This window comes from Ceratotherium simum, chromosome 15, assembly GCF_057802395.1.
Source record: "Ceratotherium simum simum isolate JZ-2026a chromosome 15, ASM5780239v1, whole genome shotgun sequence".
Classification (NCBI taxonomy): domain Eukaryota; kingdom Metazoa; phylum Chordata; class Mammalia; order Perissodactyla; family Rhinocerotidae; genus Ceratotherium; species Ceratotherium simum.
This window is the reverse complement of record NC_141914.1, coordinates 28,302,942-28,328,881: the sequence shown is the minus strand read 5'-3', so window position 1 is coordinate 28,328,881 and position 25,940 is coordinate 28,302,942. Positions and strand designations below refer to the sequence as shown.

Genomic DNA, 25,940 nt, shown 5'->3' with positions numbered 1-25,940 from the left:
AAGACGACAAGCCTGGCCGCGGCGCGCCGAGCTCCGCCCTGGAGCCCATGGGTGGTGGGCGCTCCCCCCGCGGAGGGACCGGGAGGGGTGGGTCCAGCGCCGCGTCCCGCGCTGGGGGAGCCGGCGGGTGCGGGCCCGCGCCCTCGGCCCAGCCTTCCCGCGGCCGGGCGGCGGGTGTGGACGCCGGCACCAAGGGCCGCGCGTCGGAGAGGGGAGCGTGGGCTCCCGGGCACACAGTGACCTCCCTCCAGCCCCGGCTGTCGGGCGACCTTGGGCACTCATCTGTCCCCCACCCGCAGAGCGCAGAAGGGACGCAGTGCCCGCCGCTGGACTGTTTCCAACATGAAATGCGCCGCGCCGGCGGCTGCCCGGAGCGAGCAGCGTCCACGGGGAAACAGGACCCGCTTCTCCGGCGCCGCTGCTCCAACCGGGCCCGCAGAAAGCCGTGCCGCGGCGCTGTGTCCTCCCTGACCTCTTCCACTACATGAAGCAGGCCATCTTAGCCGTGGCAAATCCCCAGCCACATAGAGCTCAGAAATGTTGCTTTTGAATGACACAAGAAGTCCGGCCTAGAAATGTTTTGCTTAATTGTCCCCCTTGCTAAAAAGGCGGCTCACCAGGCGTGGCTGGCCAAGGAGAGGGCTGCTAGGGGAAGGAGCTGGAATGCAGGCGAGAGATCAGTCACTGCCCGATGTGCCACGGCCCAACGGTCACTGGATCCTCCATAATGTGCCCACTGTATCCACTGCCGGCCATGGGATCGGGGGACGCACTGGTGCGTCCGGGACGCCGGGCGCGCCCGCCAGCTGGCGCACTCGTCTCCACTCCTCTCCGTCACAGCCCCACCCCGCCCGGCGCACTGCGCGGTTTGCCTAATTTCCTGCAGCGGGCAGAGCCGGCCTTGCTGAGGACACGCCGAACCCCCTCCCGCCCTCCGGCCCCGGCGGCTCGGGCCCAACTCAGTGCCGGCGGCGCAGGTGCAGCCCGGAGGCGCGCGCAGGTGAGTCAGCTGACCAGCTCCAGAGGAGTTGACGGGTGTCAAGGGAGGAGGAGGGAAGAGCTGGGAGGACAGCAGTTTCCATTCCTACCTTTGCTCGCTGCCGAGAGACTAACAGTTGCTGGAGATTGGGGAGCAGGCAGGGGAACTATGGACCCCCACCTTCTCGCGGGCAGCTTTCCCCAAACGGGGGTCCGCCGGCTTTGAATATTGACCTGCCCCAACCTTGGGGGGACAGGAGGCTCGTGCTGACGTTTTCTTGAGAAGGGGAAGGGAGGCCATGGGTATATTCCACTTTAGAGCGCTAGCTTTGGAGCCAGACGGAGGCTTAGACTTGAATCCTCTCCTGCTACCGACTAGTGTTCTTGGGTGGTTCCGTCAGTTTACTGAGCCTCATTTTCCCCATCTATAAAATGGGAATATAAGAATGCCACCTCCCAGGGTCCTTGTGAGGATGAAACCAAAAGATGCTGCAAAGTGCTGAACACAAAGCCTATGGACACAGAAAGATACGCGTTATTTTAGCGGAGAAGATTCTCCACTCCCGCCTTGCTGAGTCCACTTAGTGCCAAGCCTGCCCTCCCGCAGGGTGAGAGATTAGCCTTCTTGGCCAGAAGTAGCATGGGGGCACGGAAAACCGCAAAAGCCTGTGGTCAAGGATGCTCCAGGCGACCCTGCGGGTGAGCACCTACCGCTCTGGTTGGTGGCTGTCCAGGCCTTTGCATGGGACGCACAATATGGCAAGGACAGTTGCAGCTTTCCTTAAGGAGGACGTCCCTCACCGTTCCTTCTCAAACGGCATTCTTCACCCCCAGACACCTTCGCATCAGAACACTGGGAACCACTGTCAAAATTAACACCTCCAAACTCCCGGCTACAGAGCAGAGTGCCCATTTTGCAGATGGGAACCGTGAGATCACGATGGTTAAACGATGTACGCCAGTAAATGGAGATACCTTGCTCTCCTCCACTCTCCCTTATGTGTGTTTAATGCTGTGTGTTGCATTCTCTGTTAATCAAAGAATAAACATGGGCGGGTTTAGGCAACCAGAGGAAGGAAGCAGGCAGGGTCGGACTTTCCAGTGCTTCCGGGGTGGGGCGCCCTGCATGGTTTACTGCATGGTTTACCCCGGGATCCAGGTGAGGTTGAAATGCGACACCAAACAGAAAAATGGACGCAGGAGCGCCACTCTCACCCTCTGCCCCTGGGATGGACTCCGAAGTTTGGAACAAGATCTTGGCCTTGATCTTGCGCCAAGATGGTCCTTGCGTGTTGGAGTCGGAGAAGACGCCTTTGGCTGTTGCGCAGGGGCCCTCTTTCTCCTCCAACACTCCCGCCCCCGCAGTCTTTAAAACTTGCTTCAAATGCCGGATCCCGAGAAAAGACCGAACCTTGGGCTTGCCGCCCTCTCCCGTAAGCAACGACCCAGCAGATTTGTCAGGAAGAAGTTTAAGTTTGAAGATAGGGACATTCCTTGGAAAGAGCCACACGCGAGGGCTGCCCTTCTGGACCATGCTCGTTCAGAACTGTATCCCCACAGCCGAAACGGTGCTGCGCACACAGTGGGCGCCGGAGAAAGGTGGGGCACCAAGAGCCGGCCCGGGCCCTGTGACTCAGAGATAAAGACCCGGGTCTCTGCCCACCGCGGCTGGCCCGAGCCGTCTTCCTTCTCGTCCTCTCGCCCCAATGATGTGATCTCTTCTCCAGCTTCCCCCCGCGCCCGGCGCAGTGGTTTCCGCTTCGCTGTACCCCTGCCACCGAGATGGTCTCTCCCTGCTGCCTGCCCTCATACATCCCCCGCACACGCGCGGGGGATGCTCCTGTCTGTGGTTATCAGCACCGGCTCCCCTGCCCCACAGTTGGATCTCCGCGGCCCTAGTCGCTCTGCCTTTATGCTAAAGCCTGCAGCACCCTTGCCTTTCCGGAGATAGACACTCAGCCGGCTGCGGAAGGTGCACGATTTGGACCCCCGCCGGGGCAGCTCAGTGTGCTTAGGTGCGTAAATAAGCAGGCTCCCATCCTGATTGGGTTTAGGTGAGTAGTTGCCACGCCCCATGGTGTTGACTCCGCCCCCCTACGACACCTGGTGGGGGGTGGCCGCAAGGACCGTTCCTCCAGCCCGGCCTCCGCAGGACCAGCAGCCGGAGGGTTTCTTTCTAGAGAACTCCAGCACTTGTTAGGTTCAATACCCACTATGTTGCCACCTGCTCCGGGGACCTCCGACTCTATGCTTGACTCTGGCCCCGGAGTGGGCCCATCCAAGTGGACTCAAGGGACTGAGATGGATTCGAACGGATCCCAGACCTGGGGGACCTGAGCCAGGCAGGGCGGAGAAGCAACCGGACGGCGCCAGCGGTCGGTGCAGGGCGCAGTGCGAAGCCTGGCAGAGGGTCCTGCGGAAATGAGGTTAGGGAGGGCTTCTTGGGGGTCTGGGCAGTTGAAGCAAAATGGATAATGAAAGAAAGCACTTGTTATGTATTTTTTTTTTTCATTTCTTCTTCCCAACAGCCCTGAGGTAGGTACTATTGACATCCTCATTTTACAGATAAGATATAAACTGGGGTCCAGAGATATTAAGTGCTCTTTCACCATGAGCAAGTGATAGAGCGAGAATTTGAAACTGGGTCTACTCAGTGCCAAAGCTGGTCTTAACTTCCATGTTATAAGCATATCCGGCGAAGAAAGGAATGTGAGCAAGACGCTGAGGTGAGAAACAACGCAGAATACAGGAGGGGACTGCGGAAAAAAGTAATGTCTCTGGGCCACTAAGTTCTGTGCACAGAGGCAAAAGTGGAGGCTGGAGAGGACAGTAGGGACCGTGGAAGGCCTTGTAAGCCACAGTTAGGAATGTGGACTTGGTCGTGAGGGTGGTGAGCAGCTGGCCCCCACCCAGAGGTTTTACACGGGAGAGGAAGTCACTCCTTCTGGCTGCAGTCCCGAGGGTGGGTGCAGGTGGGGGAGGGAAGGCAGAGAGTGGGGGCAATCTATTCTAGTTCTTGCTTCTCCACATTTTTCTCATCATGCACACATAGAAAATTATTCCTTTTGTATGACACACTGGGGTAGGAAACGAGGGGGCATTTTGCAGCTAGAGGCAACCAACCCAGGAATTCCAGCCATCTGAAGTCCCTGCACAGCCACCCCTAGGGCTGAGGAATCTCAGGCAACATGTACCCCAGTCACTGCAGACCTGGACTCAGAGAGTGACAGTGGAGGGTGAAGAACAAGAGCTGGATTTGAGGAATGATTAGAAAGCAAAATTAGTATCCCATAGTGAAGCGATGAAGAAGGAAGATGACCCCGGGGTTTCTGGACTGAATAATCGGACAAATGGTATTTCCCTCACTGCTGCGGGGAACACGGGGACAGAGCCGGTTCCTGGGAAAATGATGAATTCTGTGTGACTTCCACTTTCCAGATTTCTCCCATCTAAGGACCAACTTCTGTGTTCTTTATTTCTATTATGTTATGTTATGTAGTTATGTTCTTTTAGCATATGAATTTTCTCATCTGTGAGGGCCTATTGCCTGTAGCCACCTCTGATACCAGATGGTCAGAGTTCAGTGCAGGAAATAGAAGCCAGCAGCAGAAGAGTTTATACAGGGAATTAGGTACTAAAAATCATGAGGTGCACGGGAAGAATGGGCTGTAGTTTGGGCCTCCAGGAAGGACTCTCTGAACACCCAGAAGTAACTCACTAGAGTTTGTGACACAAACTCTGGTTTGTGTGTCACACAAATGGTAACACACTACCATTTGTGTGACAATCAGGCAAGTGTCAAGACCACCTGGGAGCTCCACTGAATTTAGTAACACAGCACTGTTGCTGAGATCCCGGATACCATCATAACTGCGGTTGTGTCTTGATACCCACAAAGTTGGTTCTGGACACTGGAAAGCTGCTGCGGGAAAACCCCATGTGTCCGTAATCTTATTTGCCAGGAGAAAACAGTGAAAGCTGCAGAAATATGGCCGGTCTCACATCTGCTTTCTAAATTCTTAGAACCTAATTTGCATAACCCAACTTCAAAGGAATCCAGGAAATGTAACTTTTTGTTTCCCAGCCTTTTATAGTACAGGAAGACACTCTAGAAGGAGATAGGAATTGTGGAACGAATCCCTGTTGTCAAATGGCATGCAGTGGGAGGGCCTGAAGTGGCCATTGGGTTTGACAATTAGAAAACCAAGGAGGCCCTTGAGAGGGCTGTGTTCATGCAGTGGTGGAAGGAGAAGCCAGACTATTGGGTAGAACCGTAAACAAGGTTCTACCATGAGGAATGAATTCAGTGAATGTGGATGGTTTGAGGATTCCTGTGGAAGGAAGAGTAAAGAGAAGTAGTAGATGGAGGGCACATCCAGTTTCCAGGAGAGTTTTGGTTGGTTGTTTTTCTAAGATTGGTAGAGAATCAAACATGTTTATGGATGGAAGAGAAGGTGCCAACTGAAGAGAACAGAGGGAACAAGTGGATGCAAGATGGATGGAGAGTTTGCGGCTGGTGGGAGGGCATGCTCATGATGTCTGGAAAGATGCTCACAATATTTTGCTAAGTGACAAAAGCTTATTATAAAGCAAACATTATATGATCCCTTTTCTGTTTTAAAAATATGTTAGATACATTCAAAATACTCACTGAATTGTCAGCCCTCATAGAGACAAAACTCAATTCCTTTATTGTAAGCCTGCCCCACTGAGATGGAGCAGTGCCAGCCAATGGCCTAGGCTTGGGCAGGGTGTGTAGTAACTAGAGGGGCAGGATAAGAGCGGGAGAGGGTGGGATGGAGGACAGCAGACCTACACTCTTGCAGGCCATATGGCCACAGGCTGGCTTGCTCCATAGGCCTCATGCTCATGATCCCAACTCACCCATCTTCCCATACACTAAGGAGCAGCCTGCCAATAGTTCTAGAACCAGCTTCAGAGGCCTAGGCATAGCATCTCTCCATTCCATCCACCCTCAACAATTGTGGAGACAACCAGGTTCCCATAGTAGTCTTGGGCAACATCCTGAAAAAGCACTAATGTGATTGCAACACAGTCCCCTTGTGTTTCCTGTTCCCCTCCAAATCATGACCACAGAGATCCACTGACTCTTTTTTATTTCTTTATAATTTTTATTTTTTATTGTTTTTCCCCCAAAGCCCCAGTAGATAGTTGTATGTCATAGCTGCACATCCTTCTAGTTGCTGTATGTGGGGCGCGGCCTCAGCATGGCTGGAGAAGCGGTGCATCAGTGCGCGCCCGGGATCCAAACCCGGGCCGCCAGCAGCGGAGCGCGTGCACTTAACCGCTAAGCCACGGGGCCAGCCCCCCCACTGACTCTTAAGTACATGATTTCCTTGAAAATAACTTGACATGGCTTAAACTAACTTGGCTTTTCTCAACCCCCATCTTATCTCTCAACATGGCTATTTCTTATGCCAACCTAATATATATGTATATATATCTTGTATTCTTACTGTATGTGCATTACAAGTCTGGGACCATTTTTAATCATATTATTGGCTCCAGGTTTTTGGCTTTTTTTTCTTCTAGGGCTTATTATCTATACAAGATAGATAATAATAAATATAATGATATGTGGGCTGAACAAAAGGTAAGGACTACTCAGGCATGAAAGCAGGGGCCTAGAGAGGTATGTCCAAAGCCAGATTTGGACTCAAGGGAATATGCAAAACCAGGGGCATCCAAACACTGAAGATGCTTGAAGATAAAGCCCAGTGCCCACCCAAGAAGGATGTCTAACAGGAGACTCCCTCAAAGCTGGGACCCCAGAGGGATACATTCTCAGTGTAAAGGTGACCTGGAAATAAACTCTCCCATTCCCAGAGAACTGCAAGGAAAACTGCCTTTCTTGGATCCTTGATGCTAATTGAATTGGAGTGGGGGTTTGGGATCTGAGAATTTGCATCCATGAGCCTGCCCTCATATAGTTTTTCAGCCTGAATTCACATGATTAGGCACCACCTCCCCCAAAAGAAAAAAAAAAAACACAACAACCTGGAGCCAATAATATGATTAAAAATGGTCCCAGACTTGTAACGCCCCCAGGTACCTGACAGAAGCAAGTGTAAATCCTTTCCAATGGAACTCAGAAATTTGCCTTCATCCCTGGCGTCAAAGAATTCCCATAGGTAATGTTCCAAAGAAAATGAGCAGCCCCCAAATAAAATCATTCAGTAAACAAGGCACTATGAGTGAGAACCAGTAGAAATAAGACAGCAGATTCAGATCCAAAAAAAACTTTAGATGTTGGAATTATCAGATTTAGTATATCAAATAAGTATGCTTAATATAATATAATAAATAAAAGAACCTTAAAAATATGACAAAAGTGCAAGCAGATGTGTAAAAAAATCAAACTCCTAGAAATGAAAAATATAGAATTGAAATTTAAAACTCAATAAATAGGTTTAACAGCTGATTAACTATGGCTGAAAGGATGATTAGGGATATGGAAGACAGAAGAACTTACTTGAAATATAGCCCAGAGAGACAAAGATATGGAAAATATAAAATAGAAGTTAAAATGACATGGAAAATAGACCAAGAAGGTCTGTCATACATTTAATCATAATTCTAGAGGGAAATTAAATAAAGAAAAGGTAAGAGGCAATATTTGAAAAAATAATGGAGGATTACTTTCTATAGATGACAAAGGACTCTAATGCACAGAGTCAAGTAGCCAAAAAAATTCCAACTATGATAAAGATAAATGCACACCCAGAATAATCATAGTGAAACCACAGAACATAGCATATTAAATATTAAAATATTAAATATATTGCATTTATAACATAATGGAAATCGAGTACATAACTTCCAAACTGTTAGAGAAAAAGGAATGAGAAAAAAGTCAATCCAAGAGAAGGCAAGAAAGGAGAGAGAAACAAAAGATAGAAAAGGCATGAAAGGGCCGGCTCTGTGGCTTAGCGGTTAAGTGCGCGCGCTCTGATGCTGGCGGCCTGGGTTCGGATCCCGGGCGTGCCCCAAGGCACCACTTCTCCGTCCAGCGCGAGGCCGAGTCCCACGTACAGCAACTAGAACGATGTGAACCTATGACATACAACTATCTGCTGGGGCTTTGGGGGGAAAAAAATGAATAAATAAAATCTTTAAAAAAAATAAAAAAAAAAAAAAAAAAAAAGAAAAGGCATGAAAAAAAAAAACACAAAGTAAGATGGAAGCAATAAATATATCAATAATTGCACTAAATTTAAATATTTCAAAATAAAGCTGCATTTTAAAGACAAATATTGTCAGACTTGGTAAACAAAATCCACCTATTTGTTCTTTACAAGAGACATATAAAAGTATAAATATACAGAAAGATTGAAAGCAAAGGGTGGAAAATGATGTACTGGGTAAATACTAAATAAAAGAAAGCTCGGGGCCGGCCCCGTGGCTTAGCGGTTAAGTGCGCGCGCTCCGCCACTGGCGGCCCGGGTTCGGATCCCGGACGCGCACCGACGCACCGCTTCTCCGGCCAAGCTGAGGCGGCGTCCCACATACAGCAACTAGAAGGATGTGCAGCTATGACATACAACTATCTACTGGGGCTTTGGGGGAAAAAATAAATAAATAAATAAAATTAAAAAAATAAAAGAAAGCTCGTATAGCTATATCAATATCAGACAAAGTATTTTAGGGAAAAACAATCATTAGAGATAAAAAGATAACTGTATAATGATAAATATTCAATTTTCCAATAAGGTATAACAATTCTAAACTTTTATAAAAATAATGATACAGCTTCAAAAATTAGATAAAATGACAAAATTACAAGGAAAATTAGACAAGTCCACTATCTCATGAGCTATTTCAACATAAATTTCTGTGATTTGTAGAATAAGCAGTAGAAGAGCATTAAGGATATAAAAGATATGAGCAACACAATTAACAAGCTTGATCTAATGAACACTTATAGAACTCTACATCCAATAACTATAGAATATATGGTTTTTTCAAGCATCCATGGAATGTCTACAAAAATGGACCATTAAAAATTAAATGCTGGAGGGGTAGGGGAAGGATGAATAGGTGGAGCACAGAGGATTTTTAGGGCAGTGAAAATACTCTGTATGATACTATAATGGTGGATGCAAGTCATTATACATTTGTCCAGACCTATAGAATGTACCTCACCAAGAGTGAACCATAATGTAAACTATGGACTTTGGGTGATAATGATGTGTCAATGTAGGTTCATTAGTAGTAACAAATGTGCTGCTCTGGGGGGGAATGTTGATAATGGGGGAGGCTATGCATGTGTGGGGGAAGAGGGTATATGGGAAATCTCTGTACTTTCCTCTTAATTTTGCAGTGAACCTTAAACTGCTATAAAAAAATAAAGTCTTAATCAAAAAAATTAAATGCTTCGACCATAAAGCATTAGTCAAAAAAGAAATTACAATTGAATTAGAAAATATTTAGAATCAAAAAATAATGAAAATATTATAAAGCAAAACTTGTGGAATGCAGTTAATACAGCATTTAGAGAAAAACGTATAACTTTAAATACTTCTCATAGAAAACAGGCTCAAAAATTAAAGGCTCAGAATTAATGAGCTAAGTGTCTATATCAGAAGGTTTAAAATAAAACAGCAAAATAAACCCCTAAAAAAGTAAAAGGAAGGAAAAAATAAAGATAAGAAAAAGAAATTAATTAAAAGGAGTTGAGCAATCGCATGGTGATGGATGGAAACTAGATTTTGGTAGTGAGCATGCTGTAGTGTATACAGAAGTTGAATTATAGTGTTGTACACATGAAATTTCTCAATAAAATAAAAAAGGAGATGAGCAAAGCTAGAACTTGATTTTTTAAAAAAGATTCATAAAATTGACAAAATTCTGGTAAAAATGATCAAGAAACAAAAAGAAGGCACAAGTAACCAAGATTAGGAATAGAAATGAGTTAAGAATACAAGCCACAAATTGGAAAAGAATATTTGTCATGCAATAAATATAAAGAATATATAAAGAATTCCCACACACAGTAAGAAAGAGATGGACACCTAATAAAAATGGTCGAAAGGAATTCTACAAAAGTAGAAACAAAAATGTTCCACAAGCATTTGAAAAGGTGTTCAATGTCATTAGTAAACAGGGAAATGCATGTTAATACCCACAAGATTCACAAAATCAAAATGTCAGACAATATCAAGCATTAAGGAGCATATGAAACAATGGACACTAGAGTATCTTCTAGCTGGCAGGGAACTTTGGAAAGCAGTTTGGTATTGCTTAATGAAATTAAAAGTATACATACTCTCTGACTCAGGAATTCCATTTCTAGGTATGTATGTCAGGGAACTCTTGTATAAGAATGTTTATAGCAGCCTTGTTGGAATAGAAAAAATTTGTAAACACCTGGGAGATAACCTAGCAGATAAGCAACAGTAAGAAACATAAATAAGTTTTAGTATATTCATCCAAGAGAATACCAGAGAATGAAAAGGAGCTACAGCTACAGAGAATGACATGGTGAATATCACTTACAGAACAGAGTATAAAAGCAAGTTATTGTTGAGTTACATAAAGAATTATCCCATTGACCTAAAATTCAAATACAATTACAAAACATTGAATTATTTAGGATGTGATGGTCAGTTTTATGTGTCAATTTGGCGAGGCAATAGTCCCCAGTTATTCAATCAAAAACTAATCTAAGTGTTGCTGTGAAGGTATATTGTAGATGCAGTAAAAGTCCATAATCAGTTGACTTTAAGTAAGGGAGATGATTCTAGGTAATCTGTGTGGACCTGATACAGTCAGTTGAAAGGCCTTCAGAGCAGAACCAAGCCTTTTCTAAATAAGAAGAAACTCCTTTCTGTGGCCTGTGGCTTCAGCTCCTGCCCAACAGTGTAGCCTGCCCTTCCTGATGATCTGCCCTACAGATTTTGGACTTGCCTAGCCAGCCCCCACAAATGCATAAGCCATTCCTGGCAATAAATCGTCTTAATATATATCTCCTACTAGTTCTCTTTCTGTGGTTGAACCCTGACTGATACAGGGTTCCTAAGGGTGAGTTTTCTGAATAGGTTCTGGGTTTTCTGAAATTGGTTCTCTAGTCTGGTTCGACTTAAAGGCACCAATGAGGCCGGCCCGGTGGCGCAAGCGGTTAAGTGCACACGCTCCGCTGTGGTGGCCCAGGGTTCGCCGGTTCGGATCCTGGGCGCGCACCAACGCAGTGCTTGGCAAGCCATGCTGTGCCGGTGTCCCATATAGAGTGGAGGAAGATGGGCACGGATGTTAGCTCAGGGCCAGTCTTCCTCAGCAAAAAAAGAGGATTGGCAGATGTTAGCACAGGGGTGATCTTCCTCACAAAATAAATAAATAAATAAATAAATAAATAAATAAATAAATAAAGGCACTAATGACTCTATTTCAAGTGGTAAAGAGGGCACTGGTAGTCCATGGAGTGATGTGGCATTGAGATATGAAAAATATCATCTTTCGATACTCCAGGCAAGGTTTTGGGTGACCATGTACATGGTACCTTTGAACATTTTAGTCAAACTGAGTATAATGAGATTGGCTGGTTGCTCCTGCTTGTGCTGGACAAAGTGGGAAAAGGATGAGCTCAGGGTTTCCAATTCCCAGCTGGAGATCCTCATAAAATGACCCAAAAGCTTCTATGTCTGCCCTGAAAGAGACTCTTATCTCCTGTTGCCTGCAGGGCTGAAATTGCTGAAAACCAAACCTGGCATCTCTTCCGGTTGAGTGGCTCAATTACAATGCACATTGCATGCACAGCCTCAGAGGGGATCTGCTGTTCAAGTGAGGGCATTGATTGGGAAGGAACGGGTCCTGAAAGTTGGAATGGGGACGTGCGGAAGATGCTGACAGAGCTGGGGACATGGAGTCCACACATTCTGATGAGTCTTTTTCACAAGTAGAAGCAGCTTTTCCACGCCCATCTGAGGCAATTAACCCTGCATTCCTGAGGAAACTGTAATGGCCTCCCCTGGGGTGATTGCCTTGCAAGACAATGCTGATTCTCCTCAGGACCCACCCCCCACTGCCCCCCTCCATGCTTCTAGACCTATAACTAGACTCAAGTCCCAGCAAGTCAAGGTGAAGTACAAAGTACAACCCACAAGGAGGTGTGCTATACACTAAAAGGACTGCATGATTTTTCCCAATTTATACAGAGAGAAATCCAAGGAATATGACATTGGCATGTTAGAGTGGAGTTATTGTGTAAGACGGCTCATCCACCCAGGAGGGTCCAGAGGACACACTTTTCACCACAACACATAGGAATATTTACAAAGTGGGAAAAATTGTTAATACTAGCGAAGGAATGATGTCCCACACACCCTTGCATCCTCACCCCACCAAGCCTGGCAGAGAAGAGAAAGGCTATGACCCACCTTGACCAGTACTTTTCCTAGTTCCTCTAATTGGACCATCTTGTCACGTGTCTAACCCTGAACCAATGAGTGTGGCTGGTGGGATGGGAAATGTTATTTGGCTTAAGCCACTCAGGGTCTATACCTGGTTTTGGGGATGGGATAAAATCCCAAACCACATAGCTGAAACTTGGTGGTAGGGGGTGAGGATGCAGTTCTTGATACTGAACCTCTTAATCTCAAGTTCGTGTGCCCAATGTGCAGTAAGCCAAACACTGAGATGTTGGTGTTTAGAGATGGAGAAAGACTTATTCAAATTGGCCAAAACAAGAAGGCAGGAGCATGGGTTCTATCAAATCCACCTTAACAAGAGAAGAAGGCAGAGAGTTTTATAGAGCTAAGGGGTGTGACAGGAGGTGTTTCAGAGAAACAAAGAGGTAATCTGTGTTTCTTTTACTCCTGATAAACCCCTGGGCAATTGGACTTCTGGGCATCAATGGCAGCTAGGGGCTGGTTATCTGATGATCCTTGAAGGCATTCTCTTTCTCTTGTAAAACAAGCTCATAAATCTTTGTGACTCTTGAGTTACCTCTCAAGTTAAATAAGAAACAGCAATTTGACAAGATTAACTTTTCATAACAATGTCAAAGGGTAATCTTACTGAATATTTACAGTAACCCTCAGGTACCCGGCTTCAATCCCAACTGTCTTTTTTCCCTTCCTCATTCCTGTAGGAAGTGGGGTGTCAATCACTCTGGCTACTTCCTGCTGAAAGGAGGTGAAAATGGGGAAACTGAGGAATGAAATTTTTCAACCTGAGATTGAAAATACTCTTGGGTACCAGGTTATATTTTGCATTATTAGAATTTTTGCACCTCATTCAACAGTTTTAGTACAACATTTAAAAGCACATTTTTATCATCAAATATCTGGCCAGAAGAATAAGAAGTATAGACAACCCAAATTTTAGTAGTCTCCGAAGAATGGATCTAATCCCTTGGGGGTATCCAAGAGAACAGTTCTGAAAACCAGTCTAGACATTATGAACCAGAATTATCAAGGGGTGCTCATGGTCATGCACTAAATAAGGTTTGGGATGACATATGCAACCTCTCGAAAGATTACCTGCGTTTGCTGACATCTGAGAAATTGTAATAATCCAAGTGTCCTTTCAGGCTTGGGGGTCAAAGTCAACAAGGAAGCATAGTAGCCAGTTTACAGATAGAAAACAAAAACCTCAAAGACAATTTATAGAACTAGAATCTAATATCCACAAGTGTATATTATAGTTTCTACCGAAACATAATTTTTCTCTCTAAAACTACCCTCATTTTTCACAAAAGATAGCCAAATTAAGACTAACTGGTTTGCAAAATAAGTCTAGTTTCAATAAACTTGGCCCAATTATTTACATAAGTACAGCAAGAATAGCCATTGATCATATAGGCTCTTTTATTTTTTTATTTTTTAAAGATTTTATTTATTTATTTTTTCACCCCCAAAGCCCCAGTAGATAGTTGTATGTCATAGCTGCACATCCTTCTAGTTGCTGTATGTGGGACACAGCATGGCCAGAGAAGCGGTGCGTCGGTGCGCTCCCGGGATCCAAACCTGGGCCGCCAGCAGCGGAGCGCGCACACTTAACCACTAAGCCACGGGGCCGGCCCAATATAGGCTCTTTTAAATCTGTTTTGCTGGAACTTTTTATAAGGAATCTCAGATTGAACTTTAAAGGCCTCTCAAGGCCAGGCCAAGCATAGCCAAGGACTTGTTGTCAGACTCTACTTGTAATTTTTTTGAGGTTCTCCAAAATATCCTGACATTCCTTGCACCTGCCAGAGAAGTGACCTTCTTTACTCACCTGGTAAGGTGGTAAGGTTGCTGGGAACGCTGTAAGCAAGGTACCAGGCCAATATTTCTAAGTGGCTTTATTTCATAAAGTCAACCTTTGTCCCTTAGCTGTCTTGTCATATCTAAGTCTGTATATTTTCCAATTGTGTATAACAGATTCTTACTGAACTTATGCAAATAACTATATTGCCATGGAAATAAGAATATTTACTCACTAAGAGTTCCAAATTCCGGAGGTATCAGGTAGGGATAAAAAGACGTGTCAAGTCTCCTTACAAAGGTATAATTTACCAAATTGCTATAAGTCATAGTTAGCTTAAGACAAAAGAGTAAAGGTTTCCTTAAATCTGGAGAAAACAAAACATTAAAGATCAGCAATATCTCAAATGAAAAGTCATAAAAATTATAATCATCATTATCAGTTCATTTAGTCCCATGTAATCAACTCTTGATCTTTCATTAGCAGTTTCATGAAGTCATCAGTTTTCCATTAGAGTTCTGTAATTTCTTACTCAGCTCAGTTTTATGATCAGAAAGTTTATCAGAAACTTGTATTCTAGAGTAAGTGTGAGGGGCCAGCCCTGTGGCGCAAGCGGTTAAGTGCGCACGTTCCGCTGCGGCGGCCCGGGGTTCGCCGGTTCGGATCCCGGGTGCGCACCGACGCACCGCTTGTTAAGCCATGCTGTGGCGGCGTCCCATAAAAAGTGGAGGAAGATGGGCATGGATGTTAGCCCAGGGCCAGTCTTCCTCAGCAAAAAAGAGGAGGATTGGCATTGGATGTTAGCTCAGGGCTGGTCCTCCTCACAAAAAATAAAATAAAATAAATAGAGTAAGTGTGAGAGTCCTTTCCATGTATCTCTCTGAAGATGAAATATATTTGCAAAAGCAGAACTAGAATTATGACTGACAACCAGGCCAGATCAGAATTTTAGGACTGTTGTATAATTTTTAAAATGCTTATATCAATAACATTTACCTACACAATATCATGGGTCTCTATGAAACAATGCTTAGTTATCCATTTAACCACGGTGGCAATTAAAGATTTTCAGGCAAATGCAGAAAGTTAAATAGCTGTCCTGTGATTAAAGACCTGATAAAAACAATACAGGAAATTTATTTTGATAAAACATAAAATTCGTACCCTTCTGGTAGACTACTCAAAGAAGAATCTTTCATAATCTCTTTATCAAGAGCAGACTAAAAGTTTAAGAAAATTATTCTTTTAAGAGAGGGGAAAAAACCAAATTCTAATTTTGCACCAGCTTTTGGTATTAAAATTGATTCATTAATTTAATTGAATTCATTTGATTGAATTCTTAATTGAATTCATTTTAATCTTAGCCAACTTAACCATGTACAAAATTCTTTCTCAGAGTTTTTCTTCCATAAACCTTCTATAATGTTTTTTAACAAAAATATCTTTATTTCTTATACCATCTTTACTGAAAACATACATCTTACTTTCCTTGAATACAAAGATGTTTCCCCTATTAAAACTAAGAAATAAGAAATTATAAACTGTCTTTTACATTAGCAGTCTGTGGCTTGGCAAATTTATAAATACTTGTTATAATTTCTAGAAATATGCTACTTCGTAGTACAATCTTTTTAATAAAATACAAGACATGTTTACCAATAGACCCAAATATCTTTTAGTTTCTCTGTAATAAGAAGCCAAAAGTGGATAAACCCATATATAGTAGTTAATGTCTAATATTTTATCTTATTTAGAGATGATCTCGATATTCAATGAATTCTCCATCATTTAGTCTAACCTAGCAAAACTTCAAAGTTTCAAGTTACCGAAGAGATTTTGGAAGTTATTTTAAATATACATGCCATAAAATATAATTACTGCTAAAAGCTTATCTATAAACTCTTATCTCACTTACACCTAAGTCATTTGCTCCCAACAATTATGTTTATATTACCCATGAAGATTTCATGAGACAGTAGAAAAAGTTAAATATTTGCATTTCAAAGACTGGCTTTCAGGTCCTAGAGAAGATGGGAGCAGAAAATCTACATCACAAAGGCACAGAGAAGGCATTCAAGTTTTCTCCAAGATGGAGTTTCTGGGGCATAACAGGGGAGGCTTTGGGATTGGCAAAACGACAAGTGAACTTTGAACCACTTTGTAGAGCCACACCTCTGGCCCTGCAGGGATTTGCAAGACAAAGACAGTTGTTTCTACTTCCCCAAAGAACTGGATTATAGTCTGAATGATAAGAGAGGTTGAACTGCCCTTTCAGCTACATTTTTCCAATTGCTTCTTTATATCAGGTAGATTTTTAACTTAAGAAGTGAATCAAAAGATTTTTATGTTCTAAAACTTCAGGACAATGTATCATACCTTTAAGGAGTCTGCATAAAGTGTTCAATAAAGGCCCTCTTTCCAAGTACTCAATTCAACTCTAGACCAATTTACCCTGGGTGCATGGGGAGCTTTCATTAACATCTATAAGACCATAAGAGGAAGCTGAGACCCCAAATCTGATTAAGTTCTTAAGACTAGTCATTACGAGAGCTCTCTAAAAATTTTCCCAATTTAGAAGTTCTTCCAATTTAAGGATCCATAAAAGATATTGTGGCCATGTGGTGTTATAAAAGAATATCATCTTTTTCCTTTTTCATGGGCTCATAGCTAAAAGTCAACCAATTTTGGAAACTGTAGCCCAGGGGGCTACAGGTGGGGATCGAATTAGTGTTCCCGATAGCTGACTCACAAGACAAATGCACCCCCACACAGACAAAATCCAATTCCTGCAGGACAAAAACAGAAGGTGAAGTCCAACAATCCCCTGGATCTCTCCCAAACGATGGTCCCTCCTTTCACTCACAGAAAATGCAAATGGAGAGACAGGGAATTCACAACCTCGTGTGTTGTGGTGACTCAACCATCAAAAACAAAATCTGAAAATACTCAGATACAAGACAAATGCATCCACACAAGGACAAAAAGTAGACTGAGGTGCAATGCATTTTTCCACTCCAAGCGAGCATTGTGCTGATGGTGGCTGACCCTGGCATGAAGCGGGGAGAGGCAGGAGAAGTCCTCCAGGTAAAGACGCCCGGGCAGCTGCTGGAGACCACCAACCTCTTGAACCCTCACCAGGGCCATCCAGCCCCTGGCACAAGACTCCTGCCTGGCTCAACAAAGTTGATACCAAACCTCTTGATCTCAAGTTCATGTGCTTGATGTGCAGTAAGCCAATCACTGAGACATCAGTGCTTGGAGATGGAGCAAGGTTTATTCAAATTGGCCAAAACAAGAAGGTGGGAGCATAGGTTCTCTCAAATCTGCCTTCACAAGAGAAGAAAGCAGGGGGTTTTATAGAGCTAAGGGGTGTGGCAGAAGGAGTTTTGGGGAAACAAAGGGGTAATCCGTGTTTCTTTCACTCCCGATAAGCCCCTAGGCAATCTGACTTCTGGGCATCAAGGGCAGCTGGGGGCTAGTTATCTGGTGATTCTTGAAGGCATTCTCTTTCTTCTGTAAAACAAGCTCTTAAATCCTTATGACTCTTTACCCCTCAGGTTAAACAACAAACAGCAAATTGACAAGATTAACTTCTTTTCATAACAATGTTGAAAGGTAATCTTATTTACAGTATATTTACAGTATAATACAGAATATTTACAGTAACCCTCAGGTGCCTGGCTTCATTCTCAGTGGGAAACATGAGTACTGTCACCTGGGAAAAGGGGACTAGGTGGTGGGCACTAAGCAGATGTCCCCTTGCTGAATCTCTTCTGTTGCTGCAGAGGGAAAACAGCGCAGCCTCAGGACCCAGGCTTATTCTGTAACTACTCACATCAGTGCAGGGAAGCCTGAGTTTCTGTGTTCCCAATCAGTGTGTCAATGCAAATAATCCATAATCAATCTATAAATCAAAATTGGGGTGAGTTTACTCTATGAGCCAGCTTTGAGGACAGTACCCCGGGAGCTTCCTTCTCCAAGGAAGGATGCACTCCAAAGAAGAGGAGTGTACAGAGTGATTATACACCATCTTGGGAAAAAAAACATACATCACATAGGACAGGAATATCTCTTTTACTACAGTCACAAGATGCTTTGCTGGCACAGCAGGTCAGTGGTCACGAGGTGAACACAACAGGTCGGTAATTAATCCTTAGTTTCAGGGAAGAAATGCTTATCCTTGAAGAAATGCTGATATGGGGAGGGGGGCAACGTCACTATCTTTAAGGGCATCATTCTTGGCTTTGGGACACTGTAAATGTTTAAAGCAGATGAACAATGCATGCTCGATAGGCCACATCAACCCCCTCTGGAAAGAAAAGGTCAGGCTGAATTAGTTTTAAACCAAATGGCTTCCTCATCTACTCCAATATATCATATTGCTTTTCATTTATTCATCAAGTGTAATGGATTTGGTATTTTATTCTAATCATGGAGTAAAAGTTCTGTACTTAGAGAAAAACTTCAAACACATGCATAAATGTATCTAGGCAATTGGACTAAACCAAATCCTGTTTATTTGTGTAGCCAGTATAAGTGCTGATTTTGAGAATCTCCTAGAGTGTCTGGAGCAGCCTGGATTTTATTATTTGTGCCTCGACTAAAACTAGTAATAGGAGCCTCACAGTGATCACTTATAAATGCAAGCTCTGTGTACTAAGTGCCCCCCATGCATCAGCTTTTTAAATCTCCCTCAACTCCTTGAGGTTGATATTATTGCCTGACTTTCCTGATGAGGAGCCCGAGGTTTAGGGATATAAGCAGCTTGCCTGAGGTGACACAGCTAATAATGGTACAGTCGAGATTTGAACCAGGCCTGCAGGACCCCAAAGTCTGTGCTTTCCCCCCACCCCTATCTCCACCCCCCTGAACCCCACCCCCACTTATCCTGCAGTGTCATTTGGGCTGTTGATGAGGAAAAATATTCTGATCCCACCTTTGCATCCCAGCACTAAGACGTTTGGCCTCATCTTCCATCTGAAAACTCTAAAAGTCAGGATATTCACTGGCTCTGGAAAAACAGTCTGTGCAATTCAGTTGGAAAGTTCGAGCAGAGGCTGCAAAACTTAGCTTTCAAGCTCTATGAGGTTGTAGTGAGTATCAAGACGCTCCTTGTCAACAGCTGCCAGATTCCTGTTCTGTTGCTCCACTTCATCTGGTCTCCTCTGTTATGACATGATCTCATACCTGAGAGCAATAGCTGTTTAGGTCAGGCTGTGAAATATCAAAGTCAGGAAACAGTTACCATATGTATCTCTGGAGGAATGACAAACATGTTGTCAGACTAGTTTTTCTGTTCACCAGAGATGATACGTAGGCGCTGATATATAGGTCCATCATGCAGTGGGCTCAGACTCCCGCTGATCTCTGAATCGAGGGAGTGAGAATCCCCATCAAGAGGAATTACATAAGTGTCTTAGTCCATTAGGGCTGCTGTAACAAAATATCACAGACTGGGTGGCTTATCAACAACAGAATTTATTTCTCACAGATCTAGAGGCTGGGAAGTCTAAGATCAAGAGGCCAGCATGGTGCAGTGAGGGCCCCCTTCCTGGTTGATAGCCAGCGCCTTCTCGCTGTGTCCCCACGTGGTGGAAGGGGCGAGGAAGCTCTGTGGGGTCGCATAGAAGAACACTAATCCCATTCATGAGGGCTTCACCTTCATGACCTAAGCACCTCCCAAACGCCCCACCTCCTGATACCACCCCATCAGGCATTAGGATTTCAACATATGAATGTGGGGGAGGGGGACACACAAATATTCTGACCATAGTGGTAAGTTTCCATCACCTTCCAAAAGGTAGGTTCCAGGGTGTGCGGCGAGAAAGTTGGAGGGAGTGAGTGGCGACATTGGGGTCGAATGTTGTTCATTTTTGCGGCGAAATGGATAGAATTCATTGAGGTTCCCAAATTTTTGGACATGCAGGAGACAGGCTGCCATGCTTGCCTGTGGATAGGAGCTGATGAACAGGATGCGGCTGTGAGACCCAGATTCGGAGGGCACCATAATCCTACTTGCAAATGTCATATTCAGACACTTAGCAAATATGGTTAGCAAATAACCAGGTTACTCCACAGAGGCCTCAGTTTCCCCCTCTGTAAAATGGAGATCATAAGACCCACTGTCCCAGACTGTGGAAAGGATTAAATGAGATACGCATGTAAAGTTACTGGCACTTAGTAAGTAGCAGCTATTATTATTAACATTTTTATTGTATGTAGACCCATTTTGAGTTTGTTCAGACAACTGAACATATTATAATTTACATTATAATAACTAACAAATGTTATCCTCGGCAGATGCAGATCTGTGGCACCAGAATAGCAGCCGTAGCAGCTGAGAAGCCATTCTGACATCTTGGCCCAGTGTCTTGGTGGCAATTTGATATGAAGATGGCAGCCCGGGTGCTGTGGGGCAGCCTCAGCCTGCTCCGCCTGGGATGGTGTCTTCTTCCACAGACAGGCTATGTGCACCCAGATGAGTTCTTCCAGTCACCTGAGGTCATGGCAGGTAAAGCTCTCCGTGTACGGGTAAGATAAGTTGCAGCAAAGTCTGGTTGAGGAGCTGGTTGGATATTTAGTGGGGAGGGAGAAAAATGTCTGTGCAGAGGAGCAGTAAATCCACGAGCCTGTCTGGAATAAGAACCTGGGAGTGGGGACTTCACATCTCCTTCCTGAGTGGTGACACTGACCTTCTAGCTGATACTAATGAAATGCCAGTCTCTTGGATGTTTTCCTGCTTGGACCAACAGTACAGGTCATTCAGAATGAAAGCTGTTTTGGGCTTCTCAGTGGCAGAGTTTTAGAGCTGGGCTTCCCCAGTGGTTAGGGAAGCTTACGCAGGGCTGTGGTCTGAAATAATGAAACTTTTCTTCTATAGGTTCATGTAAAGGCTGAGAGAACCCAGACCTGGAATGCTCACTTGTTAGAACTTACGTGCTAAGTGGTGTAGGACACATCATGAGGATGGTTGCCAAAGATCTTGAGGTGTTTCAGAGGCTGTGGGCACATGGCTTCCTCCTCATGGTTCAAGATGGCTGCTTGAGCTCCAGCCTTCAAGTCTAAAACCAAGTCTTTTCAGCCACTGGAGAAGAAATGGGCATGCCTGCTCTCTTTAAGGGCATATTTTGAAAGTCACATACTTTTTGCCCATTTCTATCCCATTGGTCAGATGTATCACATGACCACACCTAGCTGCAAAGGAAGCTGAAAAAATATAGTCTTTATATCTGACCAAATGCCCAGCTAAAGAGACTAAGAAGGAGGGAATGGATATTGAGACATCCAGCTATCTCTGCACAGAGCTCAACAGGTGATTTTTTTTTAAAATCTTCTTTTACTTATTTATTTATTTTTGTGAGGAAGATCAGCCCTGAGCTAACATCTGATGCCAATCCTCCTCTTTTTTTCTGAGGAAGACTGGCCCTGTGCTAACCTCCGTGCCCATCTTCCTCTACTTTACATGGGATGCCACCACAGCATGGCTCAACAAGCAGTGCATTGGTGAGCCCCAGGGATCCGAACCGGTGAGCCCCGGGCCGCCACAGTGGAGTGCGCGCACTTAATCACTTGCGCCACCGGGCTGGCCCTGATTTGTTGTTGTTTTTTTTTTTTTTTAAGTTGAAAGGTCCAGTCTTATTTCCCACACTTTTTTTTTAACCTGAACCAGTGAACAGCAGCCAGCTTGATCTGATCCTAGATTTTCTGTTTCTCTTTCACCTTCTGACATAGAGAGAGAAAACGTCCAAAAGGCTGGAGGATTAGGAGCAGAAGCAAAGAGCCCTAAAAAACCAGCAAGGTTATCAAGCATGAGATGTTGTGGGGCCTGGAGCTGAGATGCAGAAATTAAGAGTTTGTTTTCCTCCCCCCACCCCTCAAAGCTCTGGTACACTGGGGCACAGGGTCACAGACCAGCCCCAGGCAGCAAGTATTTTTTTAATTACATAAGTCCTGCTCGAATACATTCTTATAAAAAAATTTGAGTATCACGGGCAAAACTAAAGTTACTTTTTTTTTTTTTTTTTTATGAGGAGATCAGCCCTGTGCTAACATCTGCCAATCCTCCTCTTTTTTTGCTGAGGAAGACGGCCCTGGGCTAACATCTGTGCCCATCTTCCTCCACTTTATATGGGACGCCGCCACAGCATGGCTTGCCAAGCGGTGCGTCGGTGCGCGCCCGGGATCCGAACCAGCGAACCCCGGGCCGCCGCAGCGGAGCGCGCGCACTTAACCGCTTGCGCCACCGGGCCGGCCCCTAAAGTTACTTTTGACCACAACCCCAATTGCTTATTCCTTTCCCCTATTCTCACACTGCCTTCCTGGATACAATCATAATCACAGAGCTGGGGTTTCGATCCTGACTTTGGAGACTTTAGAACTGCGAGGAGAGGAATGGAGCCTCCCCCAGCCCCTTCCCATACACCCTGTCCAGGGCACATTGTCGCCTCACTTTCCAGGTGGTTCCTCCCGCCCCCTTCACGGGCGGGCCTCAGAAGGGCCGAGCTCCCCTCTCTTCATTTCTATTGCTACATGACAATCATCACAAACCTGGCAGCTTAAAACTGCTAGTCCAGAGTTCTGTAAGTCAGAAGTCCAGCACGGACCCTCTGCTCAGGGCATCACAGGGCTGAAAACAAGGTATGGGCAGGGCAGAGTTCTTATCTGGAAGCCCTGGGGAAAAATCTGCTTCCCAGCTCATTCTTCTTCTTGAACGAATTGTTTATTGCGGCTATGGAACTAAAGTCCCTGTTTCCTTGCTGGCTGTCAGCCAGTGGCTGCTCTCAGCTCCCAGAGGCCACCCACATGCCTTGCCAATGGCCCCCTCCGTCTTTAAGCCAGCAATGGTGCATCAAATCCTTCTCACGGTTTGAATCTCTGACGTCCTCTTCTGCCACCAGCTGAAGAAAACGCTCTGCTTTTAAAGGGCTCTTGTGATTATGTCAGGCCCCCCCAGGGTATCTCCCTGTCTTCCAGTCAGCTGTCCCCTGCAACATAACCTAATCACGGAGTGAAATCCTTCATCTTCACAGTCTCAGGGATTACACAGGGCTGGAACATCCTGGGGGCGATCCTAGAATTTGGTCTCCATATTCTCTGAGCTTGGCACTAGCTCCCCTCTGCTTTTCTCTCTGCAGAGGACATCCTGGGCATAGAGGCTGCACGGCCCTGGGAGTTCCACCCCAACAGCTCCTGCCGCACGGTGGTCTTCCCCCTGCTGACCTCGGGCTCTGCCTTCTGGATGCTCAAGCTCTGGGAAGAGTGGGGGCCATGGCCTGGCCCAGTGAGTGGCTACATGCTGCTGGTGGGGCCCCGACTCCTCCTCACTGCCCTCTCCTTTGCCCTGGACGCGGCTGTGTACCACTTGTCCCCTCTGTGGGGGGCAGAGCGCTGGAACGCCCTGGTCCTGCTGTCTGGTTCCTACGTTACCCTGGTCTTCTACACAAGGACCTTCTCCAACGCCATCGAGGGACTGCTCTTTGCGTGGCTGCTGGTGCTGGTATCCCACCGTGTGGCTTGGAGCCCCACACCCAAGAAGCCTGCTCTAGGCCCGTGGTGGCACAGCTGGCTCCTTGGAGGCATCGTGGCTGCTGGCTTCTTCAACCGGCCCACCTTTCTGGCCTTCGCTCTGGTCCCCCTCTTCCTCTGGGGCATTTGTGGAGCCACAAACCCTGGCTTCAAGTCACTGACCCAGGAAGCCCTGGTGCTGCTCCCAGGGGCGGCCCTCACAGCAGCAGTGTTTGTGGCCGTGGACAGCTGGTACTTCTCCAGTCCATCTAGATCTAGTACCCTTGTCCTCACACCTGCCAACTTCTTGCTCTACAACCTGGATCCTCAAAACCTGGCGAGGCACGGCACACACATGCGGCTCACTCACCTGGTGGTCAACGGCTTCCTGCTCTTCGGCGTGCTGCATGCCTGGGCCCTGCGTGCTGCGTGGCAAGAGCTGCAAGCCTTCCCCCAGGCCTTTGCACAAAGGGGCTTCCTGAGGGCGCTGGACGCCCGGAGCCTGCTTTCCAGCCCCAGGTCTCCCCTCCTGCTCCTCTACTTCATGCCCCTAGCCCTGCTGTCTGCCTTTAGCCACCAGGAGGCTCGGTTTCTGATCCCCCTTCTTGTCCCCCTAGTCCTGCTTTGTAGTTCACAGACCCAACCTGGGCCCTGCAAAAACACCCTGGCCCTCTTCAATGCCCTGGGGGCCCTCTTCTTCGGCTGCCTGCACCAGGGGGGCCTAGTGCCTGGCCTGGAGCACCTGGAGCGGGTGGTCCACGCGCCTGTGCTCCCAAGCATACCCACCCACTACACACTCCTCTTCACCCACACCTACATGCCCCCCCGGCACCTCCTATACCTCCCAGGCCTGGGGTCACCCGTGGAGGTGGTGGACATGGGTGGGACTAAGGACCGGGTCCTGTGCCAAGCGCTGGACAACTTCACCAGACAACCAGCCTGCCAGGTGGCTGGTGGGCCATGGCTCTGCCGCCTTTTTGTGGTGACCCCTGGCACCACCAGGCCTGCCGTGGAGAAGTGCAGCTTCCCCCTCAAGAGTGAGACACTCCTGTTTCCCCACTTGACCCTGGAGGACCCCCCAGCCCTGTCCTCCCTGCTGAGTGGGGCTTGGAGGGACCATCTCAGCCTTCACATCTTGGAGCTGGGGGAGAAGCCTGACAATATGACAGAAAAGCCACTGCCCAAGATTCAGCCATAGGTGAAGGTGCCGCTCCACCTTCTACGTGGGTAGCTGGGCTGGGACAGAGCCCTCATTCTCTTCCTCTCCTTTCCCTTCCAGAATCCCCATCTCTGCCTCTCCTGGGCAGTCTTCGGCTGCTCTGCCTTCTGGGTGAGCTGGCATGCTTCTTCCCTCAAAGACCAAAGATTTGACCAGTCATGGTCCTGATCCCAAGGTCCCCAAAGAACCTGGTGTAACCAATGGCGCCTAATGTCTGTTTCTGTCATATTCCTTCCAGCCACTGTGATGTTTTAAATATATAATAGCACCTGGTTGTGAAAGAGACAATGATCTGCTAATGACATTCCCGAATGGTCTCTCCCAAACCTTCCAGGATGCCTTACCGCTTGCTGTCTTGACAACCCTTTGGCTTCCTAGATCCCTGGAAGGAGGCAGTGTGGTGATGTTGAGAAAGCAGGTAGCTCAGATTCAGGGGACCTGAGTTCTAGTCCCTGGTCTGCCACTTACTGGCTGTGTGATCTTAAGAAAGCCCCTTTCCTTCACCCAGCCTCAGTTTCCCAATCTGTACAATGGATCAGAGGATCTCTGCAGTGTCTGCCAGCTAACACTGTCACTCCTGGGTCTGTAGCACATGTCCCCTGGCTAGACAGCTATGTGTCTCCCAGAGGTCTCTAAGCAGAGAAGCAGGTGTACTGTTGTACTTAATGGCATGTTGGTGCCTGCTGTCTCAGTGTTCCGTAATTACCAAAACAAGTAATTCTGGAACTTTTCTCCCCACTCTCTTCTACTCCTGTCCCTGAGAGAGGTGGTGGGACATTTCTGCATCTCACCCTTTAAAGATCATCGTCCCAGATGAGGGAGCTCAGATGTTCTCCCTCCTCAGCCTGCCCCACTAGGAATGGAGAACACACGATGCTCAGTCAGTATCTGGCGGCACTTGAGGACAACCTGGCGCTCCCAGAGGCCCTTCTTAAATGTGGTCTGTTCACTTTGCAAGTTCAAAGCTCCTGTCTGAAACCTCTCTTCACAGGATGGAGAGCAAACCCCATGCCAAACCAACACCTGCTGCTCTGGT

General features: G+C 46.1%; 1 protein-coding gene across 4 annotated transcripts; it reads left to right on the top strand.

The window, feature by feature from the left end:
- Nucleotides 1-239: 239 nt before the first annotated feature.
- Nucleotides 240-25,176, top strand: PIGZ (phosphatidylinositol glycan anchor biosynthesis class Z (Gwada blood group)). Of its 4 annotated transcripts, none has more exons than XM_004424800.3 (3): nt 240-1,000; nt 20,482-20,692; nt 23,316-25,176. In XM_004424800.3, the coding sequence occupies exons 2-3, from the start codon at nt 20,569-20,571 to the stop codon at nt 24,881-24,883; spliced, it is 1,692 nt and encodes a 563-aa protein (XP_004424857.3). In that variant the 5' UTR covers nt 240-1,000; nt 20,482-20,568; the 3' UTR covers nt 24,884-25,176. The 4 variants fall into 4 exon arrangements, with proteins under 4 accessions (XP_004424857.3, XP_087295934.1, XP_087295935.1 ...); XM_087439808.1 differs by having other exon boundaries at nt 240-3,404; XM_087439809.1 differs by lacking the exon at nt 240-1,000 and adding an exon at nt 17,736-17,796.
- The last annotated feature ends 764 nt before the right edge of the window (nt 25,177-25,940 follow it).